This window comes from Schistosoma haematobium, chromosome 2 (assembly GCF_000699445.3).
Source record: "Schistosoma haematobium chromosome 2, whole genome shotgun sequence".
NCBI classification, from domain to species: domain Eukaryota; kingdom Metazoa; phylum Platyhelminthes; class Trematoda; order Strigeidida; family Schistosomatidae; genus Schistosoma; species Schistosoma haematobium.
This window is the reverse complement of record NC_067197.1, coordinates 9078181-9098126: the sequence shown is the minus strand read 5'-3', so window position 1 is coordinate 9098126 and position 19946 is coordinate 9078181. Positions and strand designations below refer to the sequence as shown.

The following is a 19946-nucleotide window of genomic DNA, read 5'->3' as shown; positions in this document are numbered from 1 at the left end:
TAAGTCTTTGACATTGGATGCTGACCACATTAGTTTGAATTGACTCACCTAACTGAAGACCCTCAGTCATGCATCCGCAAAAGATCACGAGTGGGAACTCCATGTTCAACATTCTCTGTAATCCCTAGCCAGATTAGATCAGACGATCCTCGACATATTGATAGCCTATCAAATATATCTTCGAACCTCCTCTCTTCTGTCTTTTGATTTCACTTAGTGTGTCTCATTCATAGTAGAAAGTGTTACTGGTTAAAGCGTTGTCAAACTCCAAATACCTGTGGCATCTTCAGTATCTTACTATGATTTACCAATTTCTTTCTCCTCTTTTATCGTTAATATACCTAGGTTCCTGCTTGAAGGTGTTGGTGATCAAGTGCTACTGAACACGGAAGCCCGTTAAGTGAAAGCCTCTTCTATTCCTGCTACAATCATTTGGACCATTTGAGTAGACAAATCAGTTAATAGAACTGATCGTCGAGCAACATCCAGAGTTAGAATCCTCAGTTGTTTTAGGTTTGCAAGTAAAGGACTTGTATATCAGTTATCCAAGAACCGCTTCGCCTAATTCAAACCCATAACGTAAGAAATATTCTGTCAATTACTTTTAGCCTGCTGAGGTATGTGATTTGACGACCTTGGTAGACGCGGATTTTTGGTCACGACCGGTACCTCATGGAATCCCTAGTTAAGAAGACGTGCTATGAGTTAAAGGATCACGGAGTGCTCCACCATCATGGTGCAGAAGATCGTTGGAGCCTAAGTGTATTTAAGAAAAAATTCCACGTGGAAATTATTCGTCATGGCGAGGAGTCTGATACAATGGAATTCGATATGATTAATTTGGATTGCTCCTTCGCCAATGCAGTTCGGCGAATTTTGGTCTCTGAAGTTCCTTCTCTCGCAATAGAAAGGGTCTATGTTTCTCAGAACACGAGTATCATGCCGGACGAGGTTATGTGTCATCGCCTTGGCTTAATCCCACTCGCTGTTGACCCCAAATATTTTTTGTTCCCTACAAGAAAGCCTCCTGCTTCCGACGACCTATCAGGGTTTGACCCTAAAGAACACCTAGTATATGATATGCGCGTTGGTTTTACACATTCTAGCAAAGATTCCCATAATAAATCTGGAAAAGATAAGGATGACACTTTACCTGTGGCTCAGTATTTACCAGTGTACAGGTTGGTTTGTTTTTATATTTCCCTCACAGTTACATTAGTTTCTCATGCACAAGAAAGCCATTTTGGTATACGTTGTTACAAAGTTTCTAGTCCAAATTAATTCACTGTTGACTCCTATTCGGATAATTTAGAAAATAGCAAGTTTTCGCTGTTCATCCTTAAACAACAATCATCATCTCTTTCCTGTATTAGGCTTTTAAGTGGTTGATTAGTATTTATGTACCACGCTTGCGATATAATGCCATTTGGTAAGTCTAATTCACTATAGTCCGTAGAAAATCATATCTTCGCCGAATAAATTCCAGTCATCCCCACCGTTTTCCCATCAAACTAAATTTGTGTTGTGCTGTTACACATATTCTCAACGACTTGTTCTCGATCAGCGTGACCGGTTTTATCATTAGTACTCAGACGTCAATCCATTCCACTACTCAATACATTTACTCTCATATATGTTCATCCAACTTTTTCTCTACTTTTTAATGGTTGTACTCATCTCGACACATTGACTTTTGCATTTTGCTCAAGTACAAATTAGTGTGAAATTTGCTGTTAGTTATGATCTACGTACATAACAACTGTAGTGATGAAACTGGATGTCTGATAATCCTGAGTTGTTTTTTAAGTGATCTACTTACTAGCGTGAAATTAGGATGAAAGAATGATATTTAATTTTTTGTCTTACCAGGGACCACCCAACGTCTGATGATCGACTAAGTGCTCTAGAAAATACAATCTACAGCTCTTGACGTAGTTGCGAATTCATCTGAATCTTGTCCTATTCCCCCCTACACTAGGACTGCTTATGTTCTAGTGGACATGACTGAACTGTTAGAAAACTGTCTCCGAGAAATTTATTATAAGCTTGAAGTATTTCAGATGCAATTACGTCCTTTTGTTTCAGGCTGGTAATAAGGTTATGGTAAGTTTTCCAATCTCACCAATTTTAGAAACAGTTATACAAGAGTGTATTCTGTTGGTAGTGTAAACTGAAACGGTCGGACTTTGGTGATGAAATCAATCGTCGTATATTAATACTTGAAATGGCATCCGATCCCTCCTTTACACTAATGGGATGCTAGCTTGCCAAGGACGACCAATGAACGATTTTATTGCGTATGCGATTTACTCGTTCTACACTAAATACCAAGTCAGTAATTAATCTACCACGCGTTAACAACTCAGATTAAAAACACGTAGTTCGTCTGACTAACACGCGTATTAATCGATCCAGAAGATTCAAAGGTTGGGACAATGACATCAAATATCTGTCAGACCATCTGTCCATTTATCTGAAAACAACAACTAATTACTGTCTACATTGACCCATGCAACAGAACCCGAAGCGACTCATTCCATTTTAAAACTCCTTTGACTGCTAGATTAACTTTGTGCGGTTAAGTTCAAAACGTAATTTCTGAGTTTAGGATTCTCAAAGGTTTTCCATATTTGTTCATCGCTGTTCCTGGATAACTACCCAGATTCGGGAACGACATCATATTGGTAGTGTTAAAGTTGGACAGCATACTTGAGAAATCATTATTCAATCGTTGATGTTATTTCGGAACACTGGCTATAGTAGGTCGAGTATATAACACATTGTTTATCTTGGGTTTCATTACCAAACGCTGTTTGCTAAAACAGCAGGAGGAGCGTAGGTGTCGTTACCAAGGTTTCATTTGATAATTTCAAAAAAATTGAGCATTCGGTTGATTGTTATAAATAAAAACAATATATTTGTAATATCCCAATGAATAGAAAATTGGATTTTCTGACGTTTCGTGACTTAGTGTAAGTCACTTCTTCAGAGAATAAATAACCAAATTAAAATTAATCCAAGTTTAAATAGTACAACGGAACAATGCAAGAATAATATTTGATCAATCAAAAAACAGGTCTGAACAAGTTGATGTCATGTCATTTCTGTCAAGGTGATTCACAATTGATATGTATGTAAATTTGTGTGTATGTATATGTGCATTGTTTAAGAATGAAAACTTGTGTGACCTTTATGGTAAAAAAGGATAGAGTTTAAATTTGTAATATGATAGTGTGAACTTGTGAATACGATCAGACTGAATGGCTAGGATAGATGGTTCAAGTAGGATGTATGGTAAGACCTTCCTTTCTATTGAGAGAAGTAGGATTAAGCATTATATGGAACGCCTCAGCTACCCTCCTTTCTTTGTAGTTGGAAAAGCCTTTTTGCAATATTATATTTTTAAAATCGATTTGGTGGTTGTTGAAAATGGCATGAACTGCTATTGCCGATTTAATTTGAAGTTGGTTCAATTCTACAGGATTGTTAGGAGGTTTCTTTGTGTACCTAATATGTTCTTTGGCTCTAGTCACGATTTCGCGGGATGACTCTCCAATATAATAGGCATCACAATCGATACAACCTAATTTGTAGACGCAGTTCTGTGTGAACATGAAAGGGATTTTGTCTTTCAGACGAACTAAAGTATTACGTAGTGTGTCCGTTGTTTTGTAATACACTTTGATTCTGTGATGTTTTAAGATTCTTTGGATTTCTTCTGTTGTGCCATGGCGGTATGGTAGAACTACAGTACCAATCCATGACATTTCATTCGAATCATTATTATAATGTAATAAACTGTTTTGTTTTAATATGCTTCTAATAATCTTCATAGGGAAATTATTAAATTGTAAGATGCTAACTATATTCATTTGTTCTTTTTGTTTGTCTTCCTCTGATGTGATGATCTTGTTAGTTCTTCTAAAAGATTTAAGGCTAGCGAGATCTTTGCACTGAAAGGATGTGCTGAATGGAAGTCAATATAAAGATTTGAATGTGTCGGTTTTCGGTAAATGGATAGGTTTAGACTTCCATTTGGATTTCTTTTACTAAGCAATCCAAGAATGGTAGCTCACCATGTACATTTTCATTTTCATTCGTGAATTTGATGTGCGATGAAAGTGTATTTATTCGTTTTGAAAAAGATCTTAGATGAGTCTTTTTATAACAACAAATGTATCGTCTAAATATCTAAGCCAAATTCGTGGTATAATGTTGTGGGCGAAGATATTTGATTCTATGTATGCCATAAAATGGTTGGCTACAATCGGGAACACGGGGATCCCATTGCTACACCGTTAGTTTGTTTGAATAACATACCGTTGTAAATAGCTTTGAATTTAAGCAAAGTTTTAAAGATTTCATGATTAGACTGATGCTCAACGGACATCTGTCAGGAAGAGTATTGTCGTTCTCAATTAAACCACTAATGAATTCTAAGCATTTATCAATGGGAACACTTGTGTATAAAGAAACGACATCAAAGCTTACCATGATTTCATTCTTCTCGATGATTAATCCGGATAATTTTGATTTCAAGTCATATGTGTCTTTAATTATATTATGTAAGTTGAGTTGCAGTGGTTTTAATGCACTTCGCAAACACCCCAACATATGCATTATCAAAATATTTAAGCAACATATTAAAACCACTGCAACTCAACTTACATAATATAATTAAAGACACATATGACTTGAAATCAAAATTATCCGGATTAATCATCGAGAAGAATGAAATCATGGTAAGCTTTGATGTCGTTTCTTTATACACAAGTGTTCCCATTGATAAATGCTTAGAATTCATTAGTGGTTTAATTGAGAACGACAATACTCTTCCTGACAGATGTCCGTTGAGCATCAGTCTAATCATGAAATCTTTAAAACTTTGCTTAAATTCAAAGCTATTTACTTTTAACGGTATGTTATTCAAACAAACTAACGGTGTAGCAATGGGATCCCCCGTGTTCCCGATTGTAGCCAACCATTTTATGGCATACATAGAATCAAATATCTTCGCCCACAACATTATACCACGAATTTGGCTTAGATATTTAGACGATACATTTGTTGTTATAAAAAAGACTCATCTAAGATCTTTTTCAAAACGAATAAATACACTTTCATCGCACATCAAATTCACGAATGAAAATGAAAATGTACATGGTGAGCTACCATTCTTGGATTGCTTAGTAAAAAGAAATCCAAATGGAAGTCTAAACCTATCCATTTACCGAAAACCGACACATTCAAATCTTTATATTGACTTCCATTCAGCACATCCTTTCAGTGCAAAGATCTCGCTAGCCTTAAATCTTTTTAGAAGAACTAACAAGATCATCACATCAGAGGAAGACAAACAAAAAGAACAAATGAATATAGTTAGCATCTTACAATTTAATAATTTCCCTATGAAGATTATTAGAAGCATATTAAAACAAAACAGTTTATTACATTATAATAATGATTCGAATGAAATGTCATGGATTGGTACTGTAGTTCTACCATACCGCCATGGCACAACAGAAGAAATCCAAAGAATCTTAAAACATCACAGAATCAAAGTGTATTACAGAACAACGGACACACTACGTAATACTTTAGTTCGTCTGAAAGACAAAATCCCTTTCATGTTCACACAGAACTGCGTCTACAAATTAGGTTGTATCGATTGTGATGCCTATTATATTGGAGAGTCATCCCGCGAAATCGTGACTAGAGCCAAAGAACATATTAGGTACACAAAGAAACCTCCTAACAATCCTGTAGAATTGAACCAACTTCAAATTAAATCGGCAATAGCAGTTCATGCCATTTTCAACAACCACCAAATCGATTTTAAAAATATAATATTGCAAAAAGGCTTTTCCAACTACAAAGAAAGGAGGGTAGCTGAGGCGTTCCATATAATGCTTAATCCTACTTCTCTCAATAGAAAGGAAGGTCTTACCATACATCCTACTTGAACCATCTATCCTAGCCATTCAGTCTGATCGTATTCACAAGTTCACACTATCATATTACAAATTTAAACTCTATCCTTTTTTACCATAAAGGTCACACAAGTTTTCATTCTTAAACAATGCACATATACATACACACAAATTTACATACATATCAATTGTGAATCACCTTGACAGAAATGACATGACATCAACTTGTTCAGACCTGTTTTTTGATTGATCAAATATTATTCTTGCATTGTTCCGTTGTACTATTTAAACTTGGATTAATTTTAATTTGGTTATTTATTCTCTGAAGAAGTGACTTACACTAAGTCACGAAACGTCAGAAAATCCAATTTTCTATTCATTGGGATATTACAAATATATTATTTTTATTTATAGCAGGAGGAGCGGTTCACGATATGGCTCCATGAAATGTAGAATAGTTGTGTTAGTATCTGTGAACTCAATACGGCTCTTTTAAGTAGTGTTCTAGAGATCGCAAGGTCCACCGACCGAAGATATTGTCAAATAAATCCCAAAATTTGAGTGTTTGGCGATTATGCTGTAGCTTTTTTGTTGTGCTCTCCATGAATAATAATGTGTACCCTTGAAATACACGGGATGTATTTTTGCTACGTTTACTTATAGGTGATTTCCCTTCTCATCTCTCAGAAATACCATAAAATCCTAAGGCATTCTGTGCTTTTAAAGTGGCTTATTCCTGCTACTTGTTTGGTCATAATCCCTAAAATAGTTAACTATCTGCTATTTCCCCCACCTGAAGAGTTACATTTGCGACAGTGATAGTCTGTTAGAACACGTCGTCGTTACGAAGCACTTGGCTAACCATAAAATGTAGTTATTACAGGATGAATACACTAAGAGGTTGTTATTCTGGTAATCATTACTACGTTCGGCGCTTTATTTCTATGTAATGACACGTGGTGCTTATATTGCCTGTAAAATTTTTGTACCAGAAACAGATAAACCCGTAATTTACAAAAAAAACTATTGGCATACGAAACAAAGATATTAATGGTGGCATCAGTTCATGAATTTGACAATCGAACTGAGCCTTGTGGTTGGGTGTGAACCGCTTGATTGGGGCCCATCCTAACCCGTGGTTAGAGACTTTGAATAACATGGCTCAGCATAATTCCCAATGGCGCAAATGAATCCACTTCTTGCCTTCTTTCAAGTTCTGAGTTCCGTTATCTTCTTATGCATTTCTTATTTTCGACATCTAGTCTTTTATACTACTAGTACTACTGTTAATCTTACTACTTTGGGATTTGGTTTGATAATTTATTTCTTCTGTGCTAATGTGATGTGGCAACTTGAACTGATACGTGTGCCAGGCTCTACTTTACCTATGGCTGGTTGAGACAAAGTTGAGATTAAAACACTAAAGTAGGCTGTGAGTACGAAATACTATTTATTTTATTTATTTGTTTGAACACATAAGTATTGGTGCAAGGGGGCACCAGATACATATGCACCACACAAATCGCATTTGGTTTGTGTGAGGGCTGTGATACTGTCCGGGTGCCCAGACCGAAGCAGGTGGTTTTCTTAGGGGGCCACACCCGGAGCCTTTGACCTAAATGTCTGCCCCAAAAGGTAGTGGAGCATCGTAAGATGCATTCATAGTTATATAATATGCTCTTGTGGGCCAGGATAATTTTACATTGGTTTTCAGGAGAACCAGACACCATCCAGACTTTCACGTGACAACCCAAACAGTACATCTCAATCCCGTTTAACAGGAGAGCCAGACACCTCCCAGGCTTAAATTTTATAACCCGAGCAATACGTCTCAGTCCCGCTTCACAGGAGAACCAGACGCCGTATAGGCTTTAACGCTACAATCTGAATAGCACAGCTCAATCCTGTGGTGCAACCACACAGGTACCAAGCACGCTGGACTACTAATCTAAATCGTGCTTTAGAAGTGATGACGTTACAATATTATCACCTAGCGTAAAAATCCACTAATATAGGTATTACATTTCTACTTGTGTCATACTAAAACTAACCGAGTACTAGTTTAGCGTTAAGTAAAAATTTAGCAGGTTTTGAAATATTTGATGCTTGTTACACACAAAATGTTGCTCCAAAACTGTCTTGCATTCACCTTCAATATAAAAATCAGATAATAAAGCAGTTTAAATTGTCGCTGATATCATGTGTTCAATTCTGTGTATCCACCGTAATGATAAATGAAATCTTTTCGTGTTCTCCACATCCACCTATCACGTAGCACCGATAAAATATTGGACCACTATATCAACACTATAGTGGGTAAGTGAGAATTAACCGACTCCATAATTTGATTTTTGCTTTAAGCCAAAGCATAAAGTTGGTTACTAGTGAACGACAAGCATAAAAAATATGCACTTCACAAAAGCCTTATTTTGAACACTTTGATTTTTAATAGTTCGGATCTCAAGTGGATACCACTAACCGGTCAGGAGGATCATTTTAATATCAATAATCCTCCTATCCCAGTATCATCAACAATACTTATCAATAAATTAGCTCTTGGTGATGAAATCGAAGCTCGATGTGTTGCAGTGAAAGGAATTGGTCGGGATCATGCTAAATTTTCACCCGTTGCAGCAGCTTATTATAAATTTCATCCAATTATCAAACTTCTTCGTACAATTGAAGGAGAACAGGCAGTTAAGTTGCAAAAAAGTTTTGCATCTGGTGTGATTGGAGTAAGTATTTACCTTAAATGATTTATCTTACCAGTCCTTTCATCTGATATTCAGCAACTAGATATGATCAATAAGGCTAGTCCCATAGCCCTGTACATAAACATATAGACAGTTACCTGGTAAAACAAGCGTCCATATTTTAGAGTGCTGAAAAGGAGAAACCAATAGATTATCTAAGCTGTTCGTTTATTTTCTTGTTTATTTATTTATTTGAACACATAAGAAAGCACCAGATATATATGCGCCACACAATTAAAGTGAAATGACAATGCTTATTGGATATACTACTCGCACCCCTATTACAATTCCAATAACCCATACCCATTTGATAACATTCACTTTTATTTTTCTATTTTCTTGGGCCAATCTAGAACAACGTAATGTCTTGATTGTTATTGACGGTCACTATCAAAAGCAATTTAGAGCATCCTACTAGGATCTACTGTCTTACATAGTCTCATATCTATCCAGTCGTTTTCCAACTCAGTCACAAGATGGATAATTTTTTGTGACGTCATAGCCATGTAGTGATTGATCGTTGGACAAATAAAGGATTCGCTTTTTAAGCTCCGCTTAATTTATTTTAAGGGGCTGATTAGCATCAATGCCTAACATACAACATGCATAACTAAAACCCTGATATCGGCATGCATTTGCAACTTTTTACTGAACTACATTTATACTCATCTGTTTGGTTCTGCTTCTATATAATATTTCGATAATGTAATGAGAAGACGTAGTTGTGTTATCGAAATTTATCAATGGGACTAATTGTTTTATATAATATTTATTTATTTTACTTATTTGAACATAAATATTGATACAAAGGGGCACCGAATACATATGCGCCACACAAGTCACTTGATTCGCGTGTGGGCTATGATACTGCCCGAGTGCCCAAACCGAAGTAGGTGGTTTTCGTAGGGAACCACACCCGGAGCCTTGGACTTAAAGATCTGATCCGCAAGGCAGTGGAGCAACGTAAGGAAATGCAGTCCCATGGTAGCCTGTCACCAATGATTGGTTCATACGCCATTTCTTTCTTCAGGATACTGGAGCCCATGTGCACCATTGGTTTGGAATCAGGGTTTTCCAAATCTTCTAGATGAATCCTCCATGTCCAAAGCGCCAAACATTCGCTTTTCATCCTCTCAATGCCCCCACCACGAGGAGGCAGTGAGTAGGACTTTCTTGGCAGTGGCTGTATACGCGTGGCCATGTGAGAGCACTTCGAGAGGGCAAGAAAACTCTTCCCACTCCCGGCCGCATCAGGGCATTTGGGGGTTAATATATCACGCTGGGAGGCGAACCCGAGCCCCCTGGTTGAAAGCCAGAAATCCTAACCGCTATTGTGTTTTTTGACCATACAGATAATTTAAAAAGCCTTACTAATCTTTGGAAAAGTCTCTTCGTTGTTGACGAGACTAAGAAGCAAATGAAAATTATTTACGAGCACTTTACTCAAAGTTGTATTCTAGTCTTGTGGGCGCATAACCGAATCATTGGGTGATTTGTGCCTTTCTATTTTGTAAAGTGCACTCCCTACCTAATGATATGTTTTATTTTACACTATGATGCCTACTTTAGTAAAATTAATCTTTTTTAACGTATAAAGACTATTTCGCAGGTAAAATAAAGTGTTATCCAGTTCTATATCTCAATATAAAGTGACTGAATTTAGAGGTGGAATCCAACAAAAAGTTACACCTACTAGCTGTATTTTACATTTCTTTTTATCTTAGATAAACTCAAAAACTGGTCAAGCCTTTGTCGATAATGCTCGTTTAGATAATGGTTCTCGAGAACATATGCGTCATCCTGAATTCCGTGACGATGTTATTTTCGTTGGGATGGATTCATCACATTGTATTTTCACTGTTGAAACGATAGCTCCTGGTAGCCGCCCTCCATCATCATTAGTCCGTTGTGCTTTAGGTGTTATGATTAGCAAATGTTCACATTATATGGCTGTTACAGAAACACCTGGTTTTGGAGATCACGTTGAGGAGTGTAAACCACTCATTGATATACCTAAAGATAACACTGAAAGTCATACAACTGAAAAAAATCTAGTAAGTCGTAGTATGTCCTTTTGTAATTTTTTTTTGAAAATAAAGAAATTCGGCATGTCTCAAGTTTCAAAAAAGTGGAATATTTATTATTATTATTATCATTATTATTATTATTATTATTATTATTAATTATTGCGTCAGTGTTTAGTGTTTTCTTATCCATTGAGTAGTCCAAATAGCGGCTTACTTTTATTGAGTATGTAAGTGTGATATATATTACTAGCTAAATATTGATCACCACTATATGTCGCTTCTAGTTTATCAATAAAATCTACCTGTCTAAAAGTACAATGTGAGCACTGAGCTAAGCAACATGCTTTTATGTTCCATTGTAAGATAATTAAGCTCTCAATTAGGATTTCGAAGATGTTTTACCCTATAAGTGAGGTCTTCGTTGTCCTTTTAGACAACATCAGCGGATACTTTGAAAAGCCGTGAGCTGTTAAAATTCCTTCATGACCAACTAACAGGTTGGTCTGATGACCTAAAGCAGAAAATGCTGTTTACCATAATTTACATCTAATGCAATTTATGAATTTATCAAAAGGATATATCCACTGAAAAAAAGTAAAATGAAGATATATTTATTTTCAATGGACTTTACAGCGGATGATTAGTATAAGTATGAACTAAGTGACAGGTAATCAGCAAATATTAATCGAAATTGTAGATTATTCTTTAAAATTATGATGAACAGGTAAGTAAGTGAATAGTCCTAGGATTAAAGCAAGTAAAACTTTTATCGCACCCAAAGAATAAAATCAAATACATTAAAGTAGATTGTTTGGTAAGTTCTTGAAGTCAGAAAACCGACCTTAGTTCAACAACTATTGGAAACCAAGAAACATTGGACACATGTTTCATCCCAGAACGGAACTCTTCAACAGTGCGCATCCACGAACTCACATAACGTAGTCTAATTCGAGACCTTCATGTTTCGTGATGAGCCCTTGGATTACTGAGCTAGAACCCAAAAGCTTACATTGTTTAACTTCAATAAACTTGCGATACTGTGCAACAAGTAACTCCCCCTCCCTACAGATGCAACGCGTTTGAGTCCCACTGGTTATGGAAGTGACATAGTTGTTAAGCAGTTCAACAAGAATACACTACGTATGAGATAAGAGCAGTTCTATAAATTCCCTCCAAATGTGAGCTATCCGATCTAATATGAAGGATACCAGTATTTTCAATCCTACATGGTAGATGTATACGTAAATTATCTGAAAAGTTGGATGATACTGAATAACTTGAAGGGTCTTGTTTATTTCAATTTAATGCTCAGTATCAATTAGACGAGCTAGTATAGAGCTCTTGGTAACCATCAAAATATTCATGTTAACCGTAGGGATGATTTTATCTTAAATAACTCATCAATTTTCTTACATATATTTTAGCTATCAAGCATAAGTTTCTTTGTGTACTCGTAATTTTATTAGTTCATTTGTTTGTTAAAAAGTGATTTTATTCAAAATCTAACCCTGATAACATTTGCATCCGTTTCCATATTATCGATAAAAAAATTTCCGTTTTTAAAATCATCCATTCTTAATTGGTAACAGTATGAGTAAACGAATGGATAAAGGTTTTTCCAACTTTGTGCAGATGTTGCCTGTTTCTTTAATCGTACTAACGACTGAATTTCACATTTTATAATGTTTTGATAGCATGTTTTATTGTAATTCTTGTTTGAAAACTAACTATTGATTTATTTGGAATTACAGTTATTTCCTAAAGGTAATCGTAGTCATTTAAATGGACGTGAAGTTGGGCTTGAAGTAGTGCATATCACACATGACAAATCACGTGCAACATTTACTTTCTTTGGAGAAGATCATACATTAGGTTTAGCGCTTAGATATTGCATTCTACGAGAGTAAGTCTCCTGGTATACTCATCATATTTTTTTCATTTGTACTGTTTTGTTAGTATGCGTATTTAATTTTTATAATATAACTATAGGCTGTTCTATGAGTATTTTATTCATATCAGTGTTGTTAATCATCGTTAATAGGAGATCTTGACACGAATGTGTATCAGCCCAAGCTGCTACATTTTACATCAGCAAAGAAGAGAAAATCATATCTACTATAACGGAAATCTAAATATGAGAAATCCACTGCATGAGGAACAAATAAAATTAAAGAATGGAAAGTCAAGAATAATACTCAGTATTCAGAAAATAGAAAGTTCATGTAGCTACGTTATAGTGTATGCTACTTATTCTGACAGATAAACAGTATGTAGAAGCAATCAGAAGTGGAATGCCTTTCAACAGAAGATTGAACAGGATGGGAATCAGAGAGCAATTGTAATAAAAACAGAATTGGGAGAATCATGAAGTATTTAAAGGGCGATTGAAGGAAGATGTGTAAATAATGTATTTAATGTATGGGTTTTTTTATATTTTATGACGACACTATAATTTTGCATGAAAAAATAAATTCGTTTTCTCCACCTCCGTTTTAAGCCATGCCACCTGTCTGCAAACATAAATCATGACAATTTCTCATTTCTCCAATCAATAAGTCCACACTTGCTGACGTAGTTCAGTCTAGATAACCAGGTTTAGATCCTGTTGTAGATTATGCTGTGGCCGTGAGCTAGTAATATTCAGAAAAGGTATATTCGTTGAATAATGAATGGTTTCGATAAAGAATCTGCTCCAAGTGTTCGTATATTTTATGGAATACATGTAAATCAAGATCATAACTGTATATTTGAGTAATGTGTAATTCTACCTTCTTCATAAACTGGTTTCTACTCAAAAACAACTGAACTTTCAATGAACAATAAACTACTTCTATACTCTGTTAGCCTGACATGTCAGTACAGTGCTTATTATCAAGCTATTCGGTTAATTAAAAAAGCGATATTAGTTAGTAAAGACAGGGCTTTCGAAATTAAGAGTTTGACTGTTACACCCTACCCCCCCAGTAGGTCAATCTTAACGCACTGATTACAGAACCTGAAGATCACATAGTTAATGTCCTAAATGATGAATATTATTTACTCCTAGTTTTCACTGATTCCTCGAATTGTGGAATATCTGTTTGATTTCCAGATCCGATTTCCGATACTATATATCTAATTTTGTTAATCATAAAGAAACCAAATAGTACAACAAACTGTAAAAATCTTTATCATCAAACTTCGTCTATGATGGTCAACAGTAGCATGTTCATGTGCCATCAGGTTTTTAGGTTCTGTTGTATGGATGATGAACAAACTGCAAATCAGTAGATAGAATTTTGACATATTTTAGCTGTCATTCAAATAATGTGGTTCTGTACAAGGAATTATGTCTTTTTTATCCGTCTTCTTTAAACAACTTGATCTAATGGTATTTTATGATGTCTTTTTAAGTTTCAGTTATACTACATAGTTTAATATGTCTCACTCTCCTTCCATTCCAGTGAGTCGGTTAGCTTTTGCGGTTATTGTGTACCCCATCCTTTAGAGGATATGATTAATTTCGACATTCAAATGAAAAGTAAGTTATTTTGAAAACTCGGCTTTATTGAACAATGTATAAAATATGTGTGTACTTCAAACTTTCTAAAAAATTATCTTCCCTTAAAGTTAATAGTATGTGATCTATTCTGTCGTCAGATAAGAATATCACGAAAGATTTCCAGGTGAGAAGAACAAATCAACCAATGGGATCGTGAGTGTGTATACGAACTAAGATAAGTGAATCACACCACCCAGTCATTGTCTATTTTGATACACAAGGACGATATGAGTAAGAATATTTTGAGAATAATTTGAAAAAAGTTATTCTGTGATATGAATCCAGTGTTTAGGACCACTAACTATTGGTTCTAGTTGTATGTGAATGTGCAAATATGCTCCTTATGATTTTAGAAGCTAAGAGCTGGAGATCTCTAGGTGGTGTGATATGTAGTGGTAGGTCGAATTATTTCTTATCTTTTAATTCTCACCCGTCTTATTACATTTTGTTAACTTTCTCATCTCCATTTATGTCATTTCTTTATACCCATTCCACCCGTATTGATATTCTTTCAAACGTACTTTAATACATGTTTATGATATAATTACCTAAATATTGTAGTATAAATCTATCAATTTATATTGAGATATCGGAACTTAACATTTACTTCATTAAAATTTTGAACCGATCTAAGTTAGATCTAGGACGAGGCGATCGTCGAGTGCTTCCGGCTCTTCAATGGTAGTATAACTTACATCGGTTCAGTATTTTAATGAAACTCAACAATCTCCGAAACCCTATAATTTCAACTAACGTTTGTGTTTACTACATTGTACTTGTGTTCTATTTTATTTATTTAGTTAGTTAAATGCATAAGCATTGATACAATGGAGTACCAAAATATACATGCGCCATACAATGTATTTATCGTTTAATTTTTGTGTGAGCTGTTGTATTCTTGGGGTGCCTAAACCGAAACAGGTGGTTTTCCTGTGGGTCATCCCCTGGTTTTTGACATTCAGATCTAGTCCACAAGGCAGTGTGGCAACATAAATGTGATACCATCTTAACCAGTGACTAACGATAGTTTCATACTCCATTTGTTCCTTCAGGATCCAAGAGCCCATGTGCACCATTGGTTTGGAATCAGGTTATGTGCGTACATGTACAAGATCTTGACTTAGTGGTTATGCGTTCGAATCCCCTACATCGTTAGCATAGATGTGAAATCTAGTAGCACTAATACTTACTATTCTTAGTGGGACTGAATTCGAATGTAGTATCTATTAGTTGACGGTCACGTACCCAGTCATATAATCAATTTTTAAGCATAACATAGCATTCATTCATCAAATTAATGAAAACATATGTGTTTTTTAAACACTTCAGAAGGTTCAGCTATCGATGCTCTACGAAATGGTCTCCAATGTCTACGGGATTGTTTTCAACATATGAAGCAAACATTCATATCAGCAATGAAAATTTCAAGAAGTACTAGAAAATCATCATAATGAGTTGTTTTTCTTCTTTTCAATTGTATATTTTCGCCTCGATTTTGTTAGACTATTTCTAATACTGTTGCAAAAACAGAAACTGTACAAAAACAATTCAAAAGTTGAAAAAATTATAATACTAATAACGATAATGTGCTTTTTCTAGCTCAACTAACCTAAATAAATATTTCCAGAAAAAGTCAAAACAATACTTTGAACCATGCATATGAAAAAGCACAAGAACTTCCAACAGACTACAACTTTTGTAGTTGCTAAAGTTTATTGATTGGTATGAGGAGTTCGTTTGTAAATTATGTAACTAGGTAGTTTTTGATGGGGGAGAATATGTCTTCTTTTATAGACACTTAGCTCATCCTTAATTAAGTAATCTTTGAGTCGTTTCAGTACAGTTATTCTGTTCAGAAGTCACATGCATATATGCCAAGACAGAAGTAAGAAGGACGTATCGGTAAATTTAGACCTATTTGGCACTAGAAATATATCCGCATACTATTACAATACCTTTCATTTGTGCTTCACATAGTTGATCACTCGAATTTTGAATGAACTAACTCAGTCAAACGTAAAACTACTTGGTCAACAATTTATTACATGCACCTCGTTTGTTGATATCGTGAGACTAAACATGTCATAAACAACACGGGTAACTGGTTGGCTGCGACAAACATTTGAGCTTTTCCCTAAGCAAATGCAATTTCGCTTCTTCTGGTGGTCGACTAGATTACGAAGACCTCGACATTGGAGAGGAAACACGAAATACAATGAACAGATCGGAATCAATTAGGAGATTTGTAATTCTCAGATAACCTGTCCCTTCTATCCCATACACACGAACAAACACAGATGCAGACACCTAATGTAGTAGGATCCTCTGCACCAGTAGACTTCAACATAACCAAGGCCCTCAAATGCGACACGGAGAACACCGACTCAATCACATTTGGTGGAGGAACTCTTGGAAATGTGGAGTTTTCCATGTACCTGTGCAGTATCATCGATGAACATAGAGGATCTGGTGCAGACGCAAAAGCGAGGACCGGCAAAGTAAGGGTTGAATTCCTACAGTTAAAGAATTAAAAACAACTGTCGACCAATATCGAAGTCACAATCTTCAATACGAACGTCTGTATTGGCATTGGGCCGTAACCACACAATCCTCGTAGCTGAACACGAAACAACTGGGGAAATAGATATTCAACATTTAAGGCAGAGAAGACCCAACGATGGAGAAGGCGGAATTAATGAATCGAATTAATTCGAGTTGATCGGATATCATGGCTCAACCTCGTAGGCATGGTTGCTACTCATATTAAATATATTGTTCTATCTCTAGCCTGAATGTGTTCTCCATCATATATTGGTAACTGTTACGATATGATGTGTCAGTGTAGACATTGATGTGGTTTCCACGTAAGATTTTATAGATTAGGCAATTATATCATGACAAATCTGCAATTTTAGGATTAGGTCTATTATTAGAGCAGTACTAGTAGTACTTTCTCCATTTATGTTTAATTTCATCATAGACCTACTAATGGAAATAACATTCTCGTCTACTGAGTTCTCGGGTATTGATCTCCATCCAGGAGGTCCACTTATCGACTTAGAATACGCAGATGACATAGTCCTGTTTGGTGAAGACGCTGACAAAATGCAGAGCCTTTTGGTAGCACTAAGCAACAATGCCAGGATGTTTGGAATGCGCTTCTCTCCCTCTAAATGCAAGCTGCTGCTTTAGGACTGGTCTGTGTCAACACATGAACTAAGGATAGGGAGTGAAGTAGTCAAACGCGTTGACAACTTCATTTATGTTGGAAGTCTGATCAGCCCTAATGGGTTGGTATCGGACGAAATCTCAGCACGGACTCGAAAAGCTCGTTTGGCTTTTGCCAACTTACGTTACCCTTGGCGAAGGCGAGATATCCGTCTATCAATAAAAGGACGAGTATACTGCGCGGCAGTCCGTTCTGTTTTACATTACGGCAGCGAAACATGGCCTTTAAGAGTAGAAGACATCGTAAGCTACTAGTAGTTGACCACAGATGCCTTAGAAATATTTCTGGAGTCTGCTGAGATCACCGGGTAAGTAATAGTGAGGTTCGACGCAGGGTATTAGGGAATGATGGTAAATCAGTTGATGAGGTTGTGAATATTCATCGACTGAGATGGTTAGGCCACTTTTTACGTATGCCTGAACACCGATTACCACGTCGTGCGATGCTAACCGGTGTTAGAGATGGTTGGAAGAGAATTACGGGCGGCCAAACCAAAACGTGGCATTAGTGCTTGAAGTCACTAACTTGTGGTCTGAGCCATGTTGGTAGATGCAGACTACTTGGTTGGGGTCCGCGTGACTTTCGTAACCAATGGTTAGAGACTCTGTGTGACATGGCTCAGAATCGATCACCATGGCGTAGGTGCATACACTCCCTGTCTTCCCTTAAACTAAGAGATTAAAACCGCTTCATATCTTTCATTCTACGAACTAATTCTTTCTTCCTGTACTGTATCCTAATATGCAATCTTTCTCTTATATATTACCTCCTTTGACCTAACCACTCCTATGAATCCGGTGTTCATCTTGCTGTGCTAATGAGGTATGGCAACTTGGACCGATGCATATATGTGCCTGGTCCTACGTTGTAGCTGACTGACTAGTATCATAGTAGACCACAATTCTACACATCAATACAGTTCTGTTGAATAGAGCTGAAAAGTGGGGAACTATCACAACCATCACGAAATATGTGCAAGTATTTATCACCAGTTCTCTACGCAAGTTACTCAATATCCGTTGACCGGAAACCACCATATCTAATAAACTGCCAAGCACGAATTTAGATATGGATCATCACCGCAGTCTATATTAGTCTTCTTGTTACTGATAAACAAAGATATACTGAAAGCGACAAGTTCCTAGTAAACGATTTCAGAAAATGCTCAATGTTATTATCATTATTTATAAACACACTATCTATATGTAAATATTGTAACCATACGTAAGAGTTCCACTAATGTCTTCAGAATATTCGCTATATGTTAACAGCCTTGCAATATGATGGAGAATATTAAGTTAACGTCAAAAAGTGTGTAAATGTTTCAATAACTATGCTCGTGAAAAGTATAGGGATAAACAGTATTATCAATACAACCCATAGAATATAAAATAAATCATCATTGTTGTAAGACTTGATAGTAGGATAACAGTTTAAGTAGTAACGATTCATGAGGATGCAATGAATATCATAATTAAAAGCAGCGTGACGATGTAAACTATAAATTTTTAAGGATAATATTTTCATGGAGAATATAAAAGTTGATTCTTTTTTGTAAGTATGACAAGAATCTGTGTTTCTGTGGTGTTTGAACGAACTAATAATACCTTTGTACTTGTTGAATGCTCGATTTCGAATTCCAAATACAATACATTCGTTTGTGCTTGTGCCTCACTTCTTAATGCAATTGCGTTATTTCTGGGACTCTTAGTTCATAATACAAATCAAAGAATTCAAAACATTATATTGGCGTCGCGATGGTGCCTGTAACGGAAAAGTTAGATATTCATTCAACTTCGGAAGCTTTTGGAGATTACTTTGAAAGGTTCGAAATCTGGGCTATGACCAAGGATGATGATGAGGATGTTAATATTGTGGCATACGTCCTCACATTCATTGGAAAAGAAGCATACAGCTTATTAAGAACTATGGCTATGCCGGAAAAGCCCATTTCGCTTCCTTATACAGCTCTCAAGGAACTGCTGCTAGACTATGTTCAGCATACAAATTTCGAATGTCGTAAAGGAGGAAGATTTCGTAAAATGATTCATGAGGATTTAAAAAATTCCACTACATTACGTCATTCCAACCCAGTTCATACTCAAGATTATGCAGACAATGCATTGAGGAGTTACAATGCATTTTACGAAGATGGGCACAAGTTTAGTTAGTGTTTGTCCTGTGGTAAGTTCCACTCTTCTAATTCATGTCAATTTCGTAATTCTAAGTGCTTCAAATGTCGTGATATTGGACAAGTTCAGTCAGTTTGTAATGCTAATGTTCATCTTACTGCAACTAATATTAAGTCTTGTAATTCTGATTCTACTGAGTCGAGTATTCATGATGATCATTTATCTTTATCAACGATTTCAAAAGACAGTGCAGAGTCATATGGCAGTTCAGAGTTAAATGAAATCCAGAATTCTTGTGAGACAACAGTTCCTAATCAACCGATTTATCAGAATT

General features: G+C 36.0%; 1 protein-coding gene across 3 annotated transcripts; it reads left to right on the top strand.

Annotated features, from left to right (window-relative positions):
* Window positions 1-522: 522 nt before the first annotated feature.
* Window positions 523-15834, top strand: POLR1C_1 (DNA-directed RNA polymerases I and III subunit RPAC1; the record flags this gene model as incomplete). 3 transcript variants are annotated; one of them, XM_051214269.1, is made up of 6 exons in its annotated part: window positions 523-1429; window positions 8383-8665; window positions 10380-10737; window positions 12462-12613; window positions 14154-14230; window positions 15581-15834. In XM_051214269.1, the coding sequence occupies exons 3-6, from the start codon at window positions 10474-10476 to the stop codon at window positions 15700-15702; spliced, it is 615 nt and encodes a 204-aa protein (XP_051067420.1). In that variant the 5' UTR covers window positions 523-1429; window positions 8383-8665; window positions 10380-10473. The 3 variants fall into 3 exon arrangements, with proteins under 3 accessions (XP_051067420.1, XP_035587320.2, XP_051067419.1); XM_035731311.2 differs by having other exon boundaries at window positions 523-1181; window positions 10408-10737; window positions 15581-15702; XM_051214268.1 differs by having other exon boundaries at window positions 523-1181; window positions 10408-10737; window positions 14154-15834.
* Between the last annotated feature and the right edge of the window lie 4112 nt (window positions 15835-19946).